Here is a 22,716-nt window from a genome sequence, read left to right as displayed (position 1 = left end):
CATATCCACAAAGGCAACATGCATCATGTACACTAGAGGACTGCCTATTGGCGTGATCACCTATTGGGCTACAGAAATTTGTAACAGCTGATTGACACAATTGATTTCTGTTTTTTCCTAGAATTAGAATGTCAAAATGAGTACAGGAAACATTTTAAAATTTGGCTGTTCCAACAGAGATTGGATTGTTAAATGTTCTTGCCCAAAGAACAATGTCTTTACTGTTGTTGTTTTTTTGGCTGATTTTTTTCATCAGAACATGGTGATTCATCAAAAAGGAAGCTTTTTGCATGAAAGAGTTATTGTTTGTAAATTTCTTCTTTCAAAAATATTTTTGGAAAAAAAAAGTTTAGAAACATTTAATAGATTCCAGTGTGGGAAGGGACCATGGTGACCAACTAGTTTGATGTCCTGTATAGCACAGATCATAAAAATCCCCCAAAATAATTACTAGAAAAACATCCATTTCTGATTTTAAAATTGCCAGTGATGGAGACTCCCCCACTGTTGACAAATTGTTCCAATGGTTAATTACCCTTCACTGTTAATAACTTATGTCTTGTGTCCGGTCCAAATGCACCTATCTTCAAATCCCAGCCATTGGATCATGTTACACATTTCTCTTCTGAATTGCAGGGCCCATTATCAAATATTTGTTCTTTGTTAAACTCAATGGATTAAACTTCTTGAGTCTTTCATTGTAAAGCAGGTTTTCTAATCCTTTAATCATTCTCGTGGCTCTTTTCTGAGCCATCTCCAATTTATCAACATCGTTTTCATATTGTGGATACTAGAACTGGATACAATATACCAGTGCCAAATACAGAGGTAAAATAACCGTTCTACTGATATATGAGATTCCCCTGTTTATTTATCCCAGGAGCACATTAGTTCTTTTGGTCACAGCATCACACAAGAAGCTCGTGTTCATCTGATTATCCACCATGATCACCAAATCTTTTGCAGAGTCTCTGTGTTCCAAGGTAGAGCCCCCACATTGGATAATTATGGCATACATTCTTTGTTCCTAGATGTATGCATCTATATTTAGACATATTAAAATACATATTGTTTCCTTGCACTCAGTTTGCAAGTGATCCAGATTTCTCTGTATCAGTGACCTGTCCTCTTCATTATTTACCACTCCCCCTATTTTTGTTTCATCTGCCAACTTTATGAGGGATGATTTTATGTTTTCTCCCAGGTCATTTATAAAAATGTGAAATAGCATAGGAACGAGAACTGGTCCCTGAAGACATCACTAGAAGCACATCTGTGCATTGATTCCCCATTTACAATTACATTTTAAGACCTATCAATTAGCCAGATTTAAATCTATTTAATGTGTGCCATCTTAATTTTATATAATTCTAGTGTTTTTAATCAAAATATTCTTCAGTACCAAGCCTCACAAAAGTCTAAGTATATTACATCAACACTATTACCTTTATCAACCAAACTTGTGATCTCATCAGGTTAAATTTGATAGGATTTGTTTTTCATAAAACCATGTAGATTTACATTAATTACATTATTCTTCTTTATTCTTTATTAACTGGGGCCTCTATTAGCTGCTTCATTATCTGGCCTGGGATGAACGTCAGACTGACAATCCTCTAATTACCTGGGTCATCTCATTTATCCTTTTAAAATATTGGCACAACATGAGCTTTCTTCCAGTCTTCTGGAACTTTCCCAGTGTTCCATGATTTATAGAAAATCAACATCTATGGTCCAGTGAGTGCCATAGATGGTTTTTTTATAACTCTTAAATGCAAGTTATCTGGAACTGTTGAATTAAAAATATCTAACTTTAATAGCTATAGTTAACATACTCATGAGAAGGTAGTGGAATAGGAAGAGTGTAATCATATGATGTAATTACATTATCTGTTTTATTTTTTGCCAAATATAAAATAGAAATATTTATTGAATACCTCTACATTTTCTTCATTATTATTGATGATTCACCGTTTCCATATAGTAATGGACCAATACCATTTTTAGGATTTTTGTTTCTAATATACTTATTATCCTTAACTCTACTAGCCATAGATGTCTCTTGTATCCCTTGACTTCCCTTATTAATTTTCTACAATTCTCAGTTTCTGAGTTATATTCATTATTATAAGCTTCCCTTTTCTTCCATTTGTTATACATTTTTATAGTTACCTTCACTTCACTTCTAAACCAGGTTGTTGTTTTTTTTAACCAGTACAGTCTTCTTCTTTGATTGTGGCTTCTTCGGGTACGTGTAGTAAAGTGTTCTTAAACAATTCCCAATTATCATTCACATTTTTCTGATTAAATGTACTTCTCAGCTGATTTGGCTCATCATTGTTTTCAGCTTTGTGAAACGGACCCTTTTGAAGCACCAAGTATGCATTTTAATGATCTGGACTTTATTCTGTTTGCACATTATAAATGTGATTGAGTCATGATCGCTTGTACCTAAGCTCCCATTATCTTTAGTTCTGTAATCCGTTCTTCTTTAACAGTCAAGATGAGGTTTAATAAAGAATTCCCTTCTGTTGAATGCCACACTTTTTGAAATAGAAAATTGTCATTATAATATTTAGAAATTCCCAATGTTTTAGTACTTGCAGCATGAGACCTCCAGCATTTGTCACTCAAATTGAAGTCCCCCGTGATCATGCATCTTTTTATCCTACACATTATAGATGGGTGTGTAAGGAGATGGTCATTCTGTTCCCTATGATTTGGTGTACTGTAGTACACACCAATACTCCATCTTGTGATTTACTTGTTAGGACGTTGATCCATAAGCAATCAAGATAATTTTCTCTTGATCTATCAGTAACTCAGAAACAGATAATGTCATTGTTGACATAGAATCCCACTCCTCCCTTTGCCCACTTGATTCTTCCTACTTAAGTTAGAACCATTGATTTTAACATTCCAATCGTGGATATCACCCTAGTACAGTATAGTAATACCAAATAGATTGAATTTGTGTCTTGGCTCCTGGAAGGCTTCTGAAGTCAATGGGCAAGAATCCCTTGGTGATTGTTCACATTGACACTAATGGCGCTGCAATCCAGGATATCTCTCAGATAATAGATCACTTCAGGGAAATTAGAAGTGTGCTGAAGAATGATGTCCAAGCAATTGTCTCTGAAATCCTTCCTGTCCCACTAATGAGGGAAGATAGAAGATTCTGAAAGTGAATTGCTGGATAAGTCAAAGCTGTATAGTTTTGTTTTTTCTGGAACATTGGTTCACTTTCTTTGGGGAGAAGAGGATGTGTAGATTGGATATCCTTCCCTGAAATATAAGGGGAACCAAACTCCTCAGGAAAAGGCTGCCTGAGTAGTCAGGAGTTCATTAAACTTGTAACAAAAGGGGAGGGTAAAAAGGGGGAAGATATGAGCATTCATTTAGCACAGAATGGAGATGTTGAGAATGAAATTAATCAAGGAACCAAAGGAAAAGAAGGAAAGAAATCATTTAATTGTCTGGACACCCACATAAGAGCCTGGGTAACAAACAAGAGGAATTGGGCTGAGCTACCATCCACAGGTGTTTCCTGTACATCACTACTTTCCCTTGGACAGCTGGATCTTGAGAGATGTCTTTCACATTGATGATCTGTTATCAGTTGGAAACTTCTAGCTGTATGGAATTTCTTTTGGGCCTCTTCTGTCTGTTACCCACAGACTGTCCATCCTACATGTCTCCAGACATGTAGAATGCTGTTGTGACCTCTTGCTTCTGCTGATTATGAATTGCCAGCCCTCCTCTCTGAATTTGTCTCTCACCAGTTCCTTGGTCGCCAGCTCCTTCTTTTCTTGAACCTGGGGTATTTATGTTTCCCAGACCTGGTTGTCTAGGAACTCCTAACCTTCTCTGATTCTCAGTAGTGTCTCTGCTTGCCCCTGAAATCCAAAAATCTTCCCCCAGTATAGCAACCAACTTCCACTTCATGCACTGGAAGTCCCTTCTGGCTTCAGGCAGGAAAGAAAATATGGTACATCCGCTGCAAGATACTGTCATTTGTCAGTTAATGGCCATCTAGACGTTGCATATAGAAAAGTTCCAGATTTTGCTTAAAATGACTTTTCTTTTTTAAATTTAAGTTAATTTATCATTTAAAATGGGAGGGGGAGCAGGAGGGAAATGTCAACCATTGAAAAGAAATCTTTCAGAATTATTGAAAAATGTTTCAATTAACCTGATTTTTTTTATGCACATTTTTGAGATTTCCCTCTTTTGTCCCAATGCAGAAAAGGATTTTGTTTTCAAAATCTCAATTTTCAAATAAAGAAAAATATTTTCTTTCCACTTCTAGTATTTACCAGTGTACAGATATACACTGCACTAGGGAAGGATTGATCATGGGATAATATTAGTGTTAGTATCAAAACTTTAGTACAAGTGAAGTGACCATATCTGACATACTGTTGGTAGAACACTGCCACCTCTTTTAGACAGGCACTGGATTCCTGTGATATGATTATAACTTGTCCTTCAGTTTTACAGTGTGGGAGGGGAGAGGTGTGTAGCTATGATGTGCTGTCTTTATAGGATTGGGAATTTCATGCAATAAATTTAAATAATTAGCACAACCCACCCTAAAATGTAAAAATTTGATATATAATTCTCTGTTCATCACTCCCTTGCTATGACCCTCAGATTTAGCGTTAATGACTGGTGTAAATTGTACTGTATGCAAGGAGAGTGAGGATCTCCTCCTGCCTGGTAGGAACTCATAAACTCTTCCACTAGGAGCCCCCAGTGAATGCATAGGCAGTTGCCTTTTTTATTTATTTATTTCACTGCCTGCAGGATGGGGAGTTGACTTGAATTATTAATACACATACATTTTTTATTTAAATAAAATACTCAACCCCAAGATTTTTTTAAAAAATTAATCCAATTTTGGGGGGAGGGTTTAACTTCATGCATGGACTTTTAGTATTGCTTGAAATTAGACTTTCATTGTGATTTCTTAATTCTTTGCTCTTAATCATTTGTTTGTATTCCTCCAGGCTTCCTCTTTCTACACACATGTCAACAGATGGCCTTGCTGCTGCTATGTCTGAACTTTTCAAGCCTATTGAGCCTTCCTTGAGTTCTCCTGGGTTGCCATCAGTATGTCAGAGTTTGTGCCATAATGGAGGGACTTGTCATCACATCCATCTTTCTAGTGGGGCCACATCATTTCAGTGTGACTGCCCTCTACATTTCACTGGGCGTTTCTGTGAAAAAGGTAATTGTGCTTCATTCTTTCTATATTCATTTTTTAAGTGTCAGTGTTCTGTTCCTTTAGAGCAGGGAAAAAAGACAAAGAGAGGGATTTGCAAACATTTTTTCCGGCTTCTGATTTCATTCACTCTCAATAAATCAGGAGTAAGATCACTGGAATAAATGGAATTACATTCATGTGAAGCTCAGTATAGTGAAGACCAGAAGCGGGCACATTAACAACAATTGCAGAATGGAATAAATAAAGTACACTGTGGAATGCCAACAATCAGTGAACATTACACCACCTTTGGAAGAGAAAAAAATGTTAGTCATGCAAAGTAAGATAAATGTTTATATTGCCTTAAAGACAGCAAGCTTTTCATTTCAAAAGAATGCAATTGTTGCTCCCAATTTTTCTTAGGCTGGTCAGTTTGACTATTCCTAAATTTCTGCCTGACTTCCATTTAGCTGTATGGAACTACTGTTGACTTTTAAGAGACTTTTTCCCCTGCATTTTGTTTATACCCTTATTGAATTACTGCTGTACGTGGATGCTGATATTTCACAGACCTCTCAAAGCAGCATATTTTAGTTAGCTTTGATATTCGATAAAAGGACTTCTCTGGATAACTTTGGTTTTCTTGTAAAAATTACCAATGGTATAAGACAAATTGGTCAGTAGCTGTTACCTTTTATGTTTGCAATCATAATACTTTTATGCTACTACTTCTCAAACTTCCTTTTCTTAATAAGTAGCATAGCAGGTTTAAAATATTGTTTTAACGTGTAAGGTATAATCACCTCTCAATGGTGGTGGATAATTCCCATTAGTACTAATGGGAATTACTTGTGCGTAGCTAAAGGATAATATGCCCCCATTATAATTAAAGCTCTAATATCATTCTAATAGATTTTCCATTGTATGAAATAGTACCACGCAACTAGAGCCAAAAATGCACTTTCCAGATTGTCAATATATCTGAAGATAATGGAACTAACCTGCCTCACCTTGTATAACTGGCTGAAAGTAGGTCATTGTACTGTATGGAAACCAATCAATGACTCTAAGTTAGAAACAATGACTGCAGTGTGTGATGCCTTGGATTTCATAGAATATTTCATTACTTCTCATCTCTTTCCCAAGTTTGTAGTAAACTAAATCATACCCAGATTTTTTTTTCAAATTGTTAGTGTTGAAACTGAACTTTGGGATTATATCCCACACATCTGTTACCTAGAATTACCTTGTATAATTGTTTCTGAATTCTTAGTTATATAAGCTGTGCCGTAAACTACCTGACTAAAAAATGTTTGTTTTTCTCTAAGGAAGTTCTTCAGACAGAACATGTTTTATGGCAATACAGAATCTTTCTGAGGGTTACTTCTTATGGTTATTTGAATTTTAGGGAGAGATTCATCCTCAGTGTTGCAGCGAGTGCAAATAGCAACCCTTGTACCAGCAAGAGCTCCTTCATCTCAGAGGGGACTCACACAGTGTTTGGCCTTTCTGGGGATCCTGACAGAAGCAGGCATCTTTAAACTACAGCTGAAGTGCCATCAGCATCCTGCTAGCAGGGCGTACACACGGTATATGCTGAATGAATGTATCTGCCTTGGCTAATGCCACCTGCTTCTGCTGCATTGTCCAGTGCAGAGTCGAGTGGAAGTAGCTAATGCCTTGTGCTGAGGCCATCTCACCCACTAACTAGTCTTTCTGCCTCCAGGAGCCCTTTACTCTGGGTTACTTTGGTGAAAGCTGGTGTAATCACAGGATTGAATCAAACTCTCTGGACCCAGTATTTCCCTCATTAAAGTCAATGAGAGTTTTGTACTGGAAATCAGGTCAATTGACTGTAGAAACTCTTTTTTTAAAAATCATTCACAATTAAGATTTTGAAGTAAACCCTAAGAACAAATTCTGCCCTCATTTGCATCTTTGTACCTCCATTGGTGCAACACCATTGACTTCAGTGTATGTACAGGATGAATCAGAGTCTTTTTTATGTAAAGATGCCTCAACGGAATCCCACATATTTTTCTTCTGTGTGTTAAAGTACATGACTCAGTTCTCCTCTATTCCATATTTTGAAACTCAGTGCACAAGCATTGTTGGGAATAACAAATTAAAAGTATAGGAACTGTTACAATAAGTGATAGGATTTAACCATTTATTTGGCAAAGTTACAGGATATTCCTTGCTTTGCACAAATTTCGTATTCTTCCTCCAAAAAGTGGCTGAACTATTAGATGTCATGTTTCTTTATGGTTTTGAATGAGGGGTAGGGAGATGGAGAGATGAGTTCTGTTTCTTCATAAAGAATCATACACTTACACCATTGTCACCATGTCTTCAGCATATTAAACAGAACATATTAGTCAGCCCTCTTCTTACTGTACCTGTTGCTTATAGACTGGTCAGGTTTTCAGAAAAGTTAAACTCTAAAAGGAATTTTTTGCTAAAAGTTGGTAACAAAACTTTTTAATACAATTAGGGTGTGCTGAATCCAAATATAGTTTTTTTTCCCAAAATATAGGTTGTGTATAAAGGGCTCTACAAAGAGAACAAAAAGACACATGGAAATTGCTGATGTGTCACTCCATTTCCTTTTTTTTTTTTTAGGATTATCATACTTCAGTGGAATTTTAATGAGCTGTATGATATAATACAAGTGACTAAATAATATGCACAACCTTTTATAAAGCTTTTGAATTTCAGTTTCTTATTTGCAAGGGGTACTAGAAATATTTTAATATGTTACACAACCATGAAAGTGCATATTTACCTAGCTCTTATAACATTAACACTTTGAAACAAAAGTATACAAGCTGACTTAACAATCAGAAATAACACAATCTGAGAACACTTATTCTTAAAAACAGGTGAATATATATTTTGACTAAACATTAAGTAAACCTTTTAAAAAATTCACACAAGTTAAGCACACATGTTAATATTGTTCTGTTTCAAATCACAGTGGCAGATTAGGTTACTTATGACATATCTACTTAATTGATAATACTATCCTTAAGAACTAAGTATCAGGTACATTGATACAAACTTGTTCCAATTCTCTACATTTCCATGCCCTTGTACAAACAAGATGTGCTGCAACTGCATTGCTGACTTCTGCATCCTGTTATGCAGCCACAGAATACTGTCTCCATATAGTCTGCTTGTATTGGTGACAATGACATGAGCTGTGCACCAGGCCTGTTTCTAATGCATTGTAAGTTAAGGAGGAAGTATTGGATTTGGGCAGTGGCCCTGTTTCCTGACTAGTGCCTGCTAATGAGCTCTCTGCATGTGGAAGAAAAGAGCATCACTTGTTGAGGGAAGAGCGTCTAATGACCACATGCTTTGTTAGTGCTGTGGATCTCTGGCAAGCAGTACATCTTACAAATAAACTCTTCTGCACTTTTCATCTTCTCCAAGTCGAGGTTACCCTGTTCAAGGTGTGTTAGAAGCTGATCGTGTCATTGAAAAACTATCCATATAGTATTCTTGCTGTGTACAACAAAAAAAGAGGGAGCCTCACAACCAGTCAGGGTACGAAATCGGAGCAGATTTTCCAGCACAGTGGGTCTATATTGTAGTTTCTCAGAAATGTCATGAATTGGAAAGAACTTTCATTCTTTTGATGTGCCAGCTTTCATCCAAAGCTGCAAGCATAAAGAATAAGGCTATCAGGGTTCATGGCTGCAACAACCACACTGTCTGCATCACTGTGGACACACGGTAAAATCATCTCACATCCGCTTCTTCCTGATGAGTGAGCAGCTGATTGGTGCTTTGTAACTCAACTGCAAGTCAGCCAGCACTACTGTGTGAGTGACAAGGCACATTCGGATGACTGGCACCCAGCCACATTCCAGTTTCATTGTATGTTGGCACAATTCAGGTTCAAATTTGGTTACACTGATATTAGTCTATATACAGTGACTGCAGTTGTGTTGATGGTATGTGGTGATGATGGTGGTAGGAATATTGTTTAATGCTTGTCTTAGAATCATAGAATATCAGGGTTGGAAGGGACCCCAGAAGGTCATCTAGTCCAACCCCCTGCTCAAAGCAGGACCAAGTCCCAGTTAAATCATCCCAGCCAGGGCTTTGTCAAGCCTGACCTTAAAAACCTCTAAGGAAGGAGATTCTACCACCTCCCTAGGTAACGCATTCCAGTGTTTCACCACCCTCTAGTGAAAAAGTTTTTCCTAATATCCAATCTAAACCTCCCCCATTGCAACTTGAGACCATTACTCCTCGTTCTGTCATCTGCTACCATTGAGAACAGTCTAGAGCCATCCTCTTTGAAACCCCCTTTCAGGTAGTTGAAAGCAGCTATCAAATCCCCCCTCATTCTTCTCTTCTGCAGACTAAACAATCCCAGCTCCCTCAGCCTCTCCTCATAAGTCATGTGCTCTAGACCCCTAATCATTTTCGTTGCCCTTCGTTGTACTCTTTCCAATTTATCCACATCCTTCCTGTAGTGTGGGGCCCAAAACTGGACACAGTACTCCAGATGAGGCCTCACCAGTGTCGAATAGAGGGGAACGATCACGTCCCTCGATCTGCTCGCTATGCCCCTACTTATACATCCCAAAATGCCATTGGCCTTCTTGGCAACAAGGGCACACTGCTGACTCATATCCAGCTTCTCGTCCACTGTCACCCCTAGGTCCTTTTCCGCAGAACTGCTGCCGAGCCATTCGGTCCCTAGTCTGTAGCGGTGCATTGGATTCTTCCATCCTAAGTGCAGGACCCTGCACTTATCCTTATTGAACCTCATTAGATTTCTTTCGGCCCAATCCTCCAATTTGTCTAGGTCCTTCTGTATCCTATCCCTCCCCTCCAGCGTATCTACCACTCCTCCCAGTTTAGTATCATCCGCAAATTTGCTGAGAGTGCAATCCACACCATCCTCCAGATCATTTATGAAGATATTGAACAAAACGGGCCCCAGGACCGACCCCTGGGGCACTCCACTTGACACCGGCTGCCAACTAGACATGGAGCCATTGATCACTACCCGTTGAGCCCGACAATCTAGCCAGCTTTCTACCCACCTTATAGTGCATTCATCCAGCCCATACTTCCTTAACTTGCTGACAAGAATGCTGTGGGAGACCGTGTCAAAAGCTTTGCTAAAGTCAAGAAACAATACATCCACTGCTTTCCCTTCATCCACAGAACCAGTAATCTCATCATAAAAGGCGATTAGATTAGTCAGGCATGACCTTCCCTTGGTGAATCCATGCTGACTGTTCCTGATCACTTTCCTCTCCTCTAAGTGCTTCAGGATTGATTCTTTGAGGACCTGCTCCATGATTTTTCCAGGGACTGAGGTGAGGCTGACCGGCCTGTAGTTCCCAGGATCCTCCTTCTTCCCTTTTTTAAAGATGGGCACTACATTAGCCTTTTTCCAGTCATCCGGGACTTCCCTCGTTCGCCACGAGTTTTCAAAGATAATGGCCAAGGGCTCTGCAATCACAGCCGCCAATTCCTTCAGCACTCTCGGATGCAATTCGTCCGGCCCCATGGACTTGTGCACGTCCAGCTTTTCTAAATAGTCCCTAACCACCTCTATCTCTACAGAGGGCTGGCCATCTCTTCCCCATTTTGTGTTGCCCAGCACAGCAGTCTGGGAGCTGACCTTGTTAGTGAAAACAGAAGCAAAAAAAGCATTGAGTACATTAGCTTTTTCCACATCCTCTGTCACTAGCTTGCCTCCCTCATTCAGTAAGGGGCCCACACTTTCCTTGGCTTTCTTCTTGTTGCCAACATACCTGAAGAAACCCTTCTTGTTACTCTTGACATCTCTTGCTAGCTGCAGCTCCAGGTGCGATTTGGCCCTCCTGATATCTTTCCTACATGCCCGAGCAATATTTTTATACTCTTCCCTGGTCATATGTCCAACCTTCCACTTCTTGTAAGCTTCTTTTTTATGTTTAAGATCCGCTAGGATTTCACCATTAAGCCAAGCTGGTCGCCTGCCATATTTACTATTCTTTCGACTCATCGGGATGGTTTGTCCCTGTAACCTCAACAGGGATTCCTTGAAATACAGCCAGCACTCCTGGACTCCCTTCCCTTTCATGTTAGTCCCCCAGGGGATCCTGGCCATCTGTTCCCTGAGGGAGTCAAAGTCTGCTTTCCTGAAGTCCAGGGTCCGTATCCTGCTGCTTACCTTTCTTCCCTGCGTCAGGATCCTGAACTCAACCAACTCATGGTCACTGCCTCCCAGATTCCCATCCACTTTTGCTTCCCCCACTAATTCTACCCGGTTTGTGAGCAGCAGGTCAAGAAAAGCGCTCCCCCTAGTTGGCTCCCCTAGCACTTGCACCAGGAAATTGTCCCCTACGCTTTCCAAAAACTTCCTGGATTGTCTATGCACCGCTGTATTGCTCTCCCAGCAGATATCAGGAAAATTAAAGTCACCCATGAGAATCAGGGCATGCAATCTAGTAGCTTCCGTGAGTTGCCGGAAGAAAGCCTCATCCACCTCATCCCCCTGGTCCGGTGGTCTATAGCAGACTCCCACCATGACATCACTCTTGTTGCACACACTTCTTGAGTGGGATTTATACTTCGATATATCACCAGAAATGGAACTGATCAATTACTACATTGCTCTGGGTCTGATTCTCCAGTAGACACAGTACAGAGGGATGGGTGCAGCCCAGAATCCCCATGTCACTATGCACTACAGCCCCACTTCCAGCTCATCCAATACTAGGTTTGCAAGGGAGGCAATGTAAGGTCACTTACAGTAGCCCTACACTGTACATGTATAAGGGAAATTCTCCTCTGGTTACTTGTGTGTCCCCCTGCAATCAGCCTCTATATAATGCTGGAGGTTGAGAGTCATGTTCCTTTAAAATTACTAAATATTTTCAAGAATATATTCTCTTCTTTTCCATCCTAACATCCCTCAACTTTCCATCACTAACCAAGTCACAGTATTAGCAAGAAAATATCTAGTGTACTTAACTGGTATACTGCAGACTGAACATGCTAAAGAGCCTTATTATTTATCTGCTGGTCTTTTTATTCTGTTAGTATGAGAATTTCTTACATGTAGCTCAGCTTACATGTACATCAGTTGGTTTTCCACTGACAGTCACATATTTCTGACATCATATTGGCCCTTCCTCCTCTAGAGTGGAAGCCTGAGAATGTCATTATCTCTGTTACATGGTTCAGCTCAGTAATATTAAATTATCTGCAATTACTGCTTTTTCTTAGTATGTCACTCTTTCTGTGACATACTAGAACAGCTTGTTCATCCCCTAAGAGAAAAAAAGCAAGTCTAAAATGTTAATACTGAGATATTAAGGCCAATCTGATGGGTATAGCAGATATTCTGGGTAGGACTGAGCATGAACAGTCGTGGATAGATCCCATACATATTTCTACCAAACAATTGGACACTTCAGAAATCGGAAATGTGTTTGAATGAGAATCTGTAAAATTCTGACTCTCTCTATTTAGGTTTCAGAGTAGCAGCCGCGTTAGTCTGTATTCGCAAAAAGAAAAGGAGTACTTGTGGCACCTTAGAGACTAACAAATTTATTTGAGCATAAGCTTTCGTGAGCTATAGCTTCATCGGAATGCATCTGATGAAGTGAGCTGTAGCTCACAAAAGCTTACGCTCAAATAAATTTGTTAGTCTCTAAGGTGCCACAAGTACTCCTTTTCTCTCTGTTTAGTTAAAGAAACACTACATAATGTGTCAAATCCTCAGCTGGTGTAAATCAATGTAGATATATTGAAGTCCAGTTCAATCTGAATTCAACCTCATATTAATTTCAATTGAGTTATGCCAGTTTACACCATCTGAGGATGTGGCCCTACATATATAAATGAAACCATTTGGGGCCTCATTTTCCTTTAAAACTCCTACTTTTTACTTCTATTGTGAAAGTACACTACACTTCTAGAATACTTATCTGTTAGTGACTGGCTGCTAGAGGCTTTGTTTTAACAACTTTGACTTGAAATGCAGCACAGGGTTTCACAGAAGACTTGCTGCCAGTGTAAATTAAATACTTAGCATTGAACAAACTAATGCTAAGTCGTGTCATATGAAGAAGAGATCTTTAGGTATAGGGAATACAGTGAAGCATAATTTATAAAGCTAATGACTGACCAGTGTACACTGTGCCTTACTTTCTAATTTTTGTGTTCACCTTTACCCAATCTTGCATGTAAAATAAACTTTGATTGCAATGTGAAATTCATTTATATTTTTCACCATGAAGTTAAGCCTTAATTTATATTAGCTAAACTGTTCTATCTGCTTCTTCATGATGTCCCTATGCTTCAGTGGAGAAAACATTAGGATACACATACTTGCTTTGTTTTAGGTGACTGCATGTAAGCAGATGGCTGTCTACTACTCTAAAGTTCATAATGACAGATTTAGAATATTAGTGCCTTGTGCTGGAGAAAAGTGTACGTCTCTGACAATTAATTATAGGATTAACATTTTTATGTCCAACATTTTTTAGTATTCTATAAAAGTTTTACAAATAGTGCAATAAAAGACTATTTAAATGCCATACATTAGAACTAGGAAATCTTTTGTTTAATTTGATATCTTGCCTGTGTATATTCTTAAAGGTCAACTCCATTTGCAAAACTAGGCATAAAATGGGAGGCAGTTGAATCAGATATGTATCAGACTTGTCTGGAGATGTTTCTATATTTATGCTAGAGCTGAGATATATTTAACGTGGACATTGTCAAATTCCTGATTGATTAATTAATAGTTGATAGTATCAGACTGAACATTAAATCACTGTTTGACTAGCAGCTTTTGTAGAAACTAATTCTAACTTATGATTTCCTATTTGAATCTTTGACTAACAACATTGTCTTGACATTTCTTCCTTGTCTTTATTCGTCTTTCCAAGATTAAAACATGGAGATAAATATACCAGGGTCTGATCCTGTGAAGTACTGATTTCAATCAGAATTGTAAGCACACAGCATCAGGCCCATAACAAGGCATGTAAGGTCTGTACTAAGCAGTCTCTCTCTATTAGTTGTGTTAAAAAATAGATGTTCTTTAAAGAATACTGTAATATATTCAATATTTTCCCTAAGCTAGAGCCAGTGTCAAGAGAAGCAAAGGAAGAGAGAGAAGCTTGGGAGGATGGTACTTTTCTGCAGATTTATTCATTCATTGATTTTTATAAAATTAATGAATAAATGAAGTCCCTTGATTTGAGTCTGGTCTTTGGAAAAGCAATAAGACCAGTTAATAGAATGACACGCTGCCTCCTTCTCCCCCTCCCCCCACATGCTCTTGAAACACTGTTTGGAAGATGAATTTAAGGCTCTTCCCCTTGTTAAGGACAAATTAGGACATAGTTATAAATTATGTATCTGGTTGTTCATATACTGGCTGTTATTATGCCAGTTGCTATCCTAACAGTTTTAGGAATGGTACATAAGGAGCACTTAGACATTCCAGTAGAATTTATTTGATACTACAATAATCAACAGAAATGCTATTGTGAGTAAAGGGGGGGGGGGTGTTTGTGTGTGTGTGTGTGTCTGCGTGCATGTGTGTATATGTATAAAGATATGCAAATAGCTTTAACTTTCTCCATTGCCCTTTCATTCATCAATGTAATCTTGCATTTTGATGCAAGTCTAGACAAACATTGCAAAGCTTGATGTGTTAACACTTCTTAAAATCTTATCGCACTCTGGCAGAAAGTAATGACATGGTCATATACAGAGATAGCAGAGGACAAATATTTTTTGTCACCTTCTTGATATGGACTTTGTGGTTACAGATTTTCATCAGCATTTGAAGTGCAGCGAAATAACACCACTAGATGTACTAAATAAAATCTGTGTCTGTTGATTATACCTTCACTGTTTACACACAGTTGACCAAATTCTGCCTATGGCTATACAACTGCAGCTCCCATTGATGTCAATGGTAATAGTGTATGCATAACAAAGCATAAAAGTAGACTCAGTCTGATTAGCCAGGACAACACTGGTTTAATATTATTATCCATTTAATTGTTTGATAGTTCTCATGCTTAGATCAGCCCCCAAAGGTTCATTTGTCTTTAGATGACTCTGTAGCAGCCATTTAGATCGTTTCTGACCTTTTGCAGTCTGTCCCTCCTTGCCCACTTATTGAACCTTCCCTTTCCTTTCCTGCACATCAATCTAGCTCCTTCCCATCTTGTTTTATAAAAGTAACTTGACTGGTGTTTCTCATCTGCTTCTTCGCTATCTTACTTATCAGTTTCCTTCTTAGAAGAGAGAATTCAGGGAATTATGGCAGCCAACACAATGTGTGTGTGTGTGTGTGTGTATATATATATATATATATATATATATATATATATAGTGACAAAGTTCCTACTCTACCTTGGTGGATCTTGCGCTTATTAGCGGATTTGCTCACCTTGGAGTATTATGGCAGTCCTCAGCTTGTCCGTTTTTCTGAATCCACAGTCCAGGTCAACTCCTCCTGTGTCTGGCCAGGAGTTGGGAGGATTTGGGGGGAACCCGGGCCCACCCTCTACTCTGGGTTCCAGCCCAGGGCCCTGTGGAAGGCAGCCTGTCTAGAGTGCCTCCTGGAACAGCTCCTGGAACAGCTACAACTCCCTGGGCTACTTCTCCATGGTCTCCTCCCAACACCTTCTTTATCCTCACCATAGGACCTTCCTCCTGGTGTTTGATAATGCTTGTACACCTCAGTCCTCCAACAATCCGCGTTCTCACTCTCAGCTCCTAGTGCCTCTTGCTCCCAGCTCCTCACATGCACACCACAAACTGAAATGAGCTCCTTTTTTAAAATCCAGGTGTCGTGATTAGCCTTCCTTAATTGATTCTAGCAGCTTCTTGATTGGCTGCAGGTGTTCTATTCAGCCCGTCTTAATTGTCTCCAGAAGGTTCCTGATTGTTCTGGAATCTTTCCTGTTACCTTACCCAGGGAAAAAGGATCTACTTAGGCTGGGGCTAATATATCTGCTTTCTATTACTCTCCTATAGCCATCTGGCCCAACCCTATCTATCTATCTGTCACTATCTATCTATCTATCTATCTATCTATCTATCATCTAATTTAAGTGCAAGAGTAACTAGGAAGAGGCTGATGCCAGAGTAAGAAAATGGAAATTCAGAGGATATCAGGCATGTACATAGATTAGATTAAAAAAATAGTACCCAGGTTGAAGGGCTACTTTTTTTTTTTAGGTCTGGACCAGGTGTCAAGCCTGCCTAAGGGTTTCAAATAGTTGTATGTGGTGTTCTTGTAGCTGTGTTGGTCCCAGACAAGGTGGGTGAGGTAATATCTTTTATTGGACCAACTTCTGTTGGTGAGAGGGACAAGCTTTTGAGCCACACAGAGCTCTTCTTCAGGTCTAGGAAAGGTATTCAGAGTGTGATATCTAAATACAAAGTGGAACAGATTGTTTAGCAAAGGTAATCCTGAACAATAACTTATGATAAACAATCTATTCTATCTTGTATTTAGCTGTCACACTCTGAGTACATCTGAGACACTCTGAATACACTCTGAGGGTCCCAGACTGTAGGCAACCTGAACCCAAACATCTACACCATAGTTAAACAGCCCCGTAGCCTGAGCTCTGCAAGCCTGAGTCAGTTGACATGGCCAGCTGTAGGTGTTTAATTGCAGTGTAGACATATCCTAAGGGTTTCAGAGTGAATTACGGTAATTGTTGGAATCTTTGCCACTGGCAAAAAGAAAGCAGCAAAGGAGCTCTGCTTTTATCCTGCCACTTTCTGCCTACCTCTCTCCCCACACAAACCTACCGAAGTCTCCTTAGTATTTGGGATTTTGGAAATTGCAGAGCTAAACTTATTACAGCTTGTTCCTATGAGAACCTGACTGCAAATCACATGTTGGCTCTATTCTTCAAAGCAATTAGGTTCAGCCAATCAGAAATCCAGAAGGTAGTTCATGTGACTTCCTCCAGATGCTTCTGGCACAAAGCTTCATAACAAATCCAAGAAATTCAAGGTCTCGACTGCTTTCATTTTTAACAAAAGGCTTGTGGGCCCAATAGATATTTTGTATAAAACCCAGCTACTTTCATTTCCATGTGTGAATCTCAAATGAGAGAAATTCTACAGTGAAATTAATATCTTAGGTATGTATATGGCCCTATTACTGTAGTAGCCAAGCACCTCATGATATGTAATGCATTTATCCTCACAATACCCCTATGGAATAGGGAAATACCTATTACCCATTTCACAGATGGCAAACTGAGATACAGAGACAGTAAGTCACACAAGAAATCTGTGGTAGAGCAGGACATTGAATCTCAGATCTCTAAGGTCCCAGGCTGGCACCTTTACTACTGAACTAGCCTACATTTTATAATATGTTCGCACAGACCTCTTGTTCAACATTGTAACCAGCAGCATTTACAATGGTAACATTCCAAGATTTGTGAGGACAGATTCAACCCCAGTGTGTAAACCCTAGAAGTTTGATGGAGATAAGATGTGTATGATTGTGAAAAGGTTAATGTGGGCCTGAGAGGCCAATTAACCTACCTGGCTGAATATTGAATCTGTGCCAGCCCTAATTAAAGATGATTCCCAGTTGGAGGTGAAACTGGGTGGTCAGTGTAAAGGAAGGAAGTCTGGAGCAGAAGGAGGCTGCATAGAGAGAGTGAAAAATTCTGTAGTCCCTCTCTGGGACTAGAGGAGAGAAATTGGGATGGTCAAGGAAAAATCACAGAGGAAAGATTGATTCTGAGATCCCCTCCTAAATACAGAAGTCTGTCAGAAGTTAGCAGAGACAAGGAGCAGCCACTGGCTCCTGTAGTGAGGAACAATGACAAAAGAGCAGGATCTGGACTTCCAGGGAGATCTCCAGGAGGCCTTCAGTGAAGGAATAGATTCCAACGGCACCCTGCAAATCCTGGTCCTGAAAGTAGGGTGAATGTAAAGAAGGATAGGTGTGCTTGGTAGGAAGAAGTCCAGAGAGGTGGCAGCAAGGAGTCAGACAGAGTGAATCTTGACTATCTGTCCTAGGATCATTAGTTTCTCTCCTACCCATGGTAAGGTGGCTTGAAGTCCCTGAGAAGGGGATACAGATTACTTGTAAAGGGTGTGTGGACCACTGGGCCCAGCATCAAAGGCAGCAGATTGGACAGTGAGATTGGCATTTCTTTTTGTCTTTCTGTTACCTCAGAAGGGGTAGGACTAAACACAACCTCAGTGGAGGGTTGAGTCTCAAGAGGAGGCAGATCACCACAGTGCCAGAGCAGCCACTGGAAGGGGAGTGCTAGAGGAGGAGTGTGTATACACCATACACAGCTATAAGGGGCACTTTAGTAGTGAGTGAACTTTTCTACACATGCGATTAATGTGACCCATAGTCTGTATATATCTTTCTTGCGCTATGTACAATTTTCTATGGTTTTTGTTAGGTGAATAAATTGTATTGATTTTTTCCCCACTAACAAATGCAGAAATGCCGGAGGGAAGATAGTCGGGCGTAATGTCTATGAAGTGATAGAGGAAAAAGTAAAATTACACAGAGCAGGTCATCCCCTTTCAGGAGCACAATCAACATGATGTACACATTGTGTCTGTGCACACAGTGAAAATAATATTTCCATGCTTATTTATATAAAATGTACTTCTTAGAAATAAGCTTGGAAATATTTTCTTCACTGTTATATATAATTGATCTCAAATGATCTCAATATCTAAACACCTTGAGCAGTAATTGAAGAAGACCTTTAACACATTTATTTAAATAATTTGCCTACTCTACCTCCCAGAGCAGCTATCTGTCCTACCCATTTTTCCAGTTCCTGCCATTCAAATATTCCCTTTTTTCCTCAAAAAACTATAAAAGGCTTTTAGAGGAGAACTATACACATTATATGAGCCCCAGGACTTATGTCAGTAAAATCAAAGTTATCATACTTTTTACATAATAACGTTTGTTTGTTTTGTTTTGTTTTGTTTTTTAATTGGTCTAATTGGTTTTTAATGATTTTTAGACTGGAATTCAGAGACTAACCTAACTATCATTTAACCTAACTATCATAAATTAGGCTGCACACATCTTCAGCTTCCAACATATTATAATTCATAGTTAAGAATGCTTCCCACTTCTAGACAAGCATGTGGGAGGTGGCTGCAGAGGTTAGAGCTCATTTTCCTCTTTGATGCACAGACTCACCCATTCTTTTCCATAGTGATAAGAGGCTGCAACTCACCAGCAAGTTTTGGCTTCTCTTTATATATGTATTTGAAAAAAAATGGGTTATTGAATATTATGAGCATGAATTTGATCTAGTTGGTATTACTGAAACCTTCAGAGAAGATTATTGTAATTGGAATGGTAAAAGTGATGGTTATAACCGATTTAGGAAGAATCACGTGGTCAAAGGGAGAAGAAGTGGCATTCTATGTCAAAAATGACATTATCTGTTTCTGAGTTACTGATAACTCAGAAGAAAATGATCTTGAATGATTATGGATCAATGTCCTAACAGGTAAAGCACAAGATGGGGTATTAGTTGGTGTTTGCTACAGAGCATGAAATTACTGGGGAACAGGATGACCACCTCCTTACACACCTATCTATAATATGTAAGATAAAAACTGCATGATTATGTCAATTTGAATGACATTTGCTGGAGGTCTCATGCTCTCAGTACGAACACATCATTGGAATTTCTAAACATTGTAGATGATGATTTCCTGACTCAAAAAGTGTTTCAGCCAACAGTAGGGAATTCTTTGTTAGACCTTCTTCTAACAGATTAAGAGGAACTGATCAAAGTAATAAAAAATTATAGTTTAGGTACAAATGATCATAAGTTGATCATATTTATAATGTGCAAACAGAGTAAAATTCAGATCACTAGTATATATACTTGGTGCTTTAAAAGGGTCAATTTCAAAAAGCTGAAAACAATTATGAGCCAAATCAGCTGGGAGGAAGAGTTCATCAGAAAAATGTGAATGATAATTGGGAATAATTTAAGAATAATACTAGAGCCCAAGAAGCCACAATCGAGAAAGAAGGACATTGGTTTAAAAAAAGACTGGTTTAGAAGGGAAGTGAAAGCAGCTGTAAAAAAATTAAAATATATTCTATAACAAATGGAAGAAAGGGGAAGTTGATAGTAATGAATATAAATCAGAAGTTAAGAATTATAGAAAATTGATCAGGGAAGCCAAGGGAGAAATTTATGGCCAGTAGAGTCAAGGAAAACAAGAACAGGTTTCAGAGTAGCAGCCGTGTTAGTCTGTATTCGCAAAAAGAAAAGGAGTACTTGTGGCACCTTAGAAACTAACAAATTTTAAACATGAAGTTGACAGATTTCCACTCTATACGGCTAAATTCAGTGCCTTGCATAATGACAGGTTTCAGAGTAGCAGCCGTACAGAGTACAGACTAACACGGCTGCTACTCTGAAACCTGTCATTATGCAAGGCACTGAATTTAGCCGTGTAGAGTGGAAATCTGTCAACTTCATGTTTTAAATTTGTTAGTCTCTAAGGTGCCACAAGTACTCCTTTTCTTTTTGGAAAATAAGAAGGAATTTTTAAAATATATTAGGAACCAAAAGAATCTTAACAGTGTATTGGTCCATTACTGGATGGAAGTGGTAGATAATAATAATAATGAAGAAAATGCAGAAGTGTACAATAAATATTTCTGATCTGTATTTGGGGGAAAACAGATGATATAGTCTCATCATCTGATGATGATAATATTCTTTGTATTGCACCTGTATCTCTGGAGGAGGTAAAACAGAAGCTAATAAAGTTAGACATTTTTAAATCATCAGGTCCGGATAACTTGCATCCAAGTGTTTTAAAAGAGCTGCCTGAAAAAACTCACTAGAACACTGATGTTGATTTTCAATAAGTCTGGGAGCACTGCTGAAGAAAAAAGCTAATTTTGTCCCAATATTTTAAAATGGCAAATGGGATAACCCAAGTAATTATAGGCCTCTCAGCCTGACATCAATCCCAGTCCAGATATTAAAGAATCTGATATGGTACTCAGTTAATAAAGAATTAAAGAAGGTTAATGTAATTAATTCAAATTAACATGGGCTTACTGAAAATAGATCCTGTGAGGCAAACTTGATATTTTTTTATCACATTAAATGTTTAGCTGATAAAGGCAGTAGTGTTAATGTAATATTCTTAGACTTCTGTGAGGCATTGGTCTTGGTAACATATGGTATTTTGATCGAAAAACTAGAATGATACAAAATTAACATGGCACACATTAAATGGATTAAAAATTGGCTAACTGATTGGTCTCAAAGTGTAATTGTAAACTGGAAATCAATGAGCAGATGTCTTTCTAGTGGGATCTTGCAAGATCAGTTCTTGGTCCTGTGCTTTTTCACATTTTTATTAGTGACCTGGAAGAAAGCATAAAATCATCTCCGATAAAGTTTTCAAATGAAAAAAAAAATGGGGGGAATGGTAAATAATGAAGCAGGCAGTTCACTGATTCAGGGCAATCTTGATCGCTTGATAAACTGGATGCAATCAATCAATATGTGTTTAAATATGGTTAAATGTAAATGTATACAACAAACAAAAAAGGTAGTCCATATTTAGAGAATGGGAGACTCTATCCTGTGAAGCAGTGACTGAAAAAGATTTGGGAGTTGTGGTGGATAATCTGAACCTCAGCTCCCACATGCATAAACAAGGGAATCTGGAGTAGTAAAGAGTAAGTAAAGAGGTGTATTTTACCTCTATATTTGGCACTTGTGTGACCACTGTTGTAATACTGTGTCCAGTTCTGGTGCCCACAATTCAAGACAGATATTGAAAAATTGGAGAGGGCTCAAGGAAGAGCCTTGAGAGTGATTAAAGGATTAGAAAACCAACTTTAGCATGATAGATTCAAGGAGCTCAATCCATTTAGTTTAACAAAGAGAAGATTAAGGTGTGACTTGATTAAAATCTATAAATTCCTCCTGGGGGAACACACATTTAATAGTGGGCTCTTCTGTCTAGTAGAGACAAGGTATAGCATGATCCAATGTCTTTAAGTTGAAGATAGACAAATTCAGACTGGAAATAAGTTGTACATTTTTAACCAGTGAGTGTAATTAATCATTGGAACAACTTACCATGGGTTGTGGCTGATTCCCCATCACTGATAATATTTAAATAAAAATGGGATGCTTTTCTAAATGATATGCTCTAGGAATTATTTTGGAGAATTTCTATGGCCTGTGTATGTAAGAAGTCAGACTAGATGATCACAGTGGTCCCTTCTGGCCTTGGAATCCATGAAATGAAATTATGGATGCATATGGTAAAAGGAAGCTCTTTCACTGTTATGGGTGATTCTGGGTAATTTCAGGGTCTGGATGTCTGTCAGCCAGACTACCCATTTTATGTGACTACTGATAAGAAGGTGTTGCGTGGGTGAGCCTTTTGGAGGAGGTCCGATTTTAGCTCATGGGGATTTCCATGAGAGTTGGTGGAGGAGAAAAAAAATC

General features: G+C 38.7%; 1 protein-coding gene across 1 annotated transcript in view; it reads left to right on the top strand.

The window, feature by feature from the left end:
* The first annotated feature begins 5,041 nt into the window (after nt 1-5,041).
* Nucleotides 5,042-22,716, top strand: part of LOC122459263 (protein eyes shut homolog) — a 119,467-nt gene continuing 101,792 nt past the window's right edge. Inside the window, exon 1 of the mRNA XM_043510425.1 lies at nt 5,042-5,230. Coding sequence (XP_043366360.1) covers nt 5,056-5,230 — 175 coding nt within the window. The 5' untranslated portion in view covers nt 5,042-5,055. The remainder of the gene's footprint in view (nt 5,231-22,716) is intronic.

This window comes from Dermochelys coriacea, chromosome 3 (genome assembly GCF_009764565.3).
Source record: "Dermochelys coriacea isolate rDerCor1 chromosome 3, rDerCor1.pri.v4, whole genome shotgun sequence".
Classification (NCBI taxonomy): Eukaryota; Metazoa; Chordata; order Testudines; family Dermochelyidae; genus Dermochelys; species Dermochelys coriacea.
Note: the sequence above shows the minus strand (reverse complement) of the source record. Positions and strands in the feature narration are given on the sequence as shown.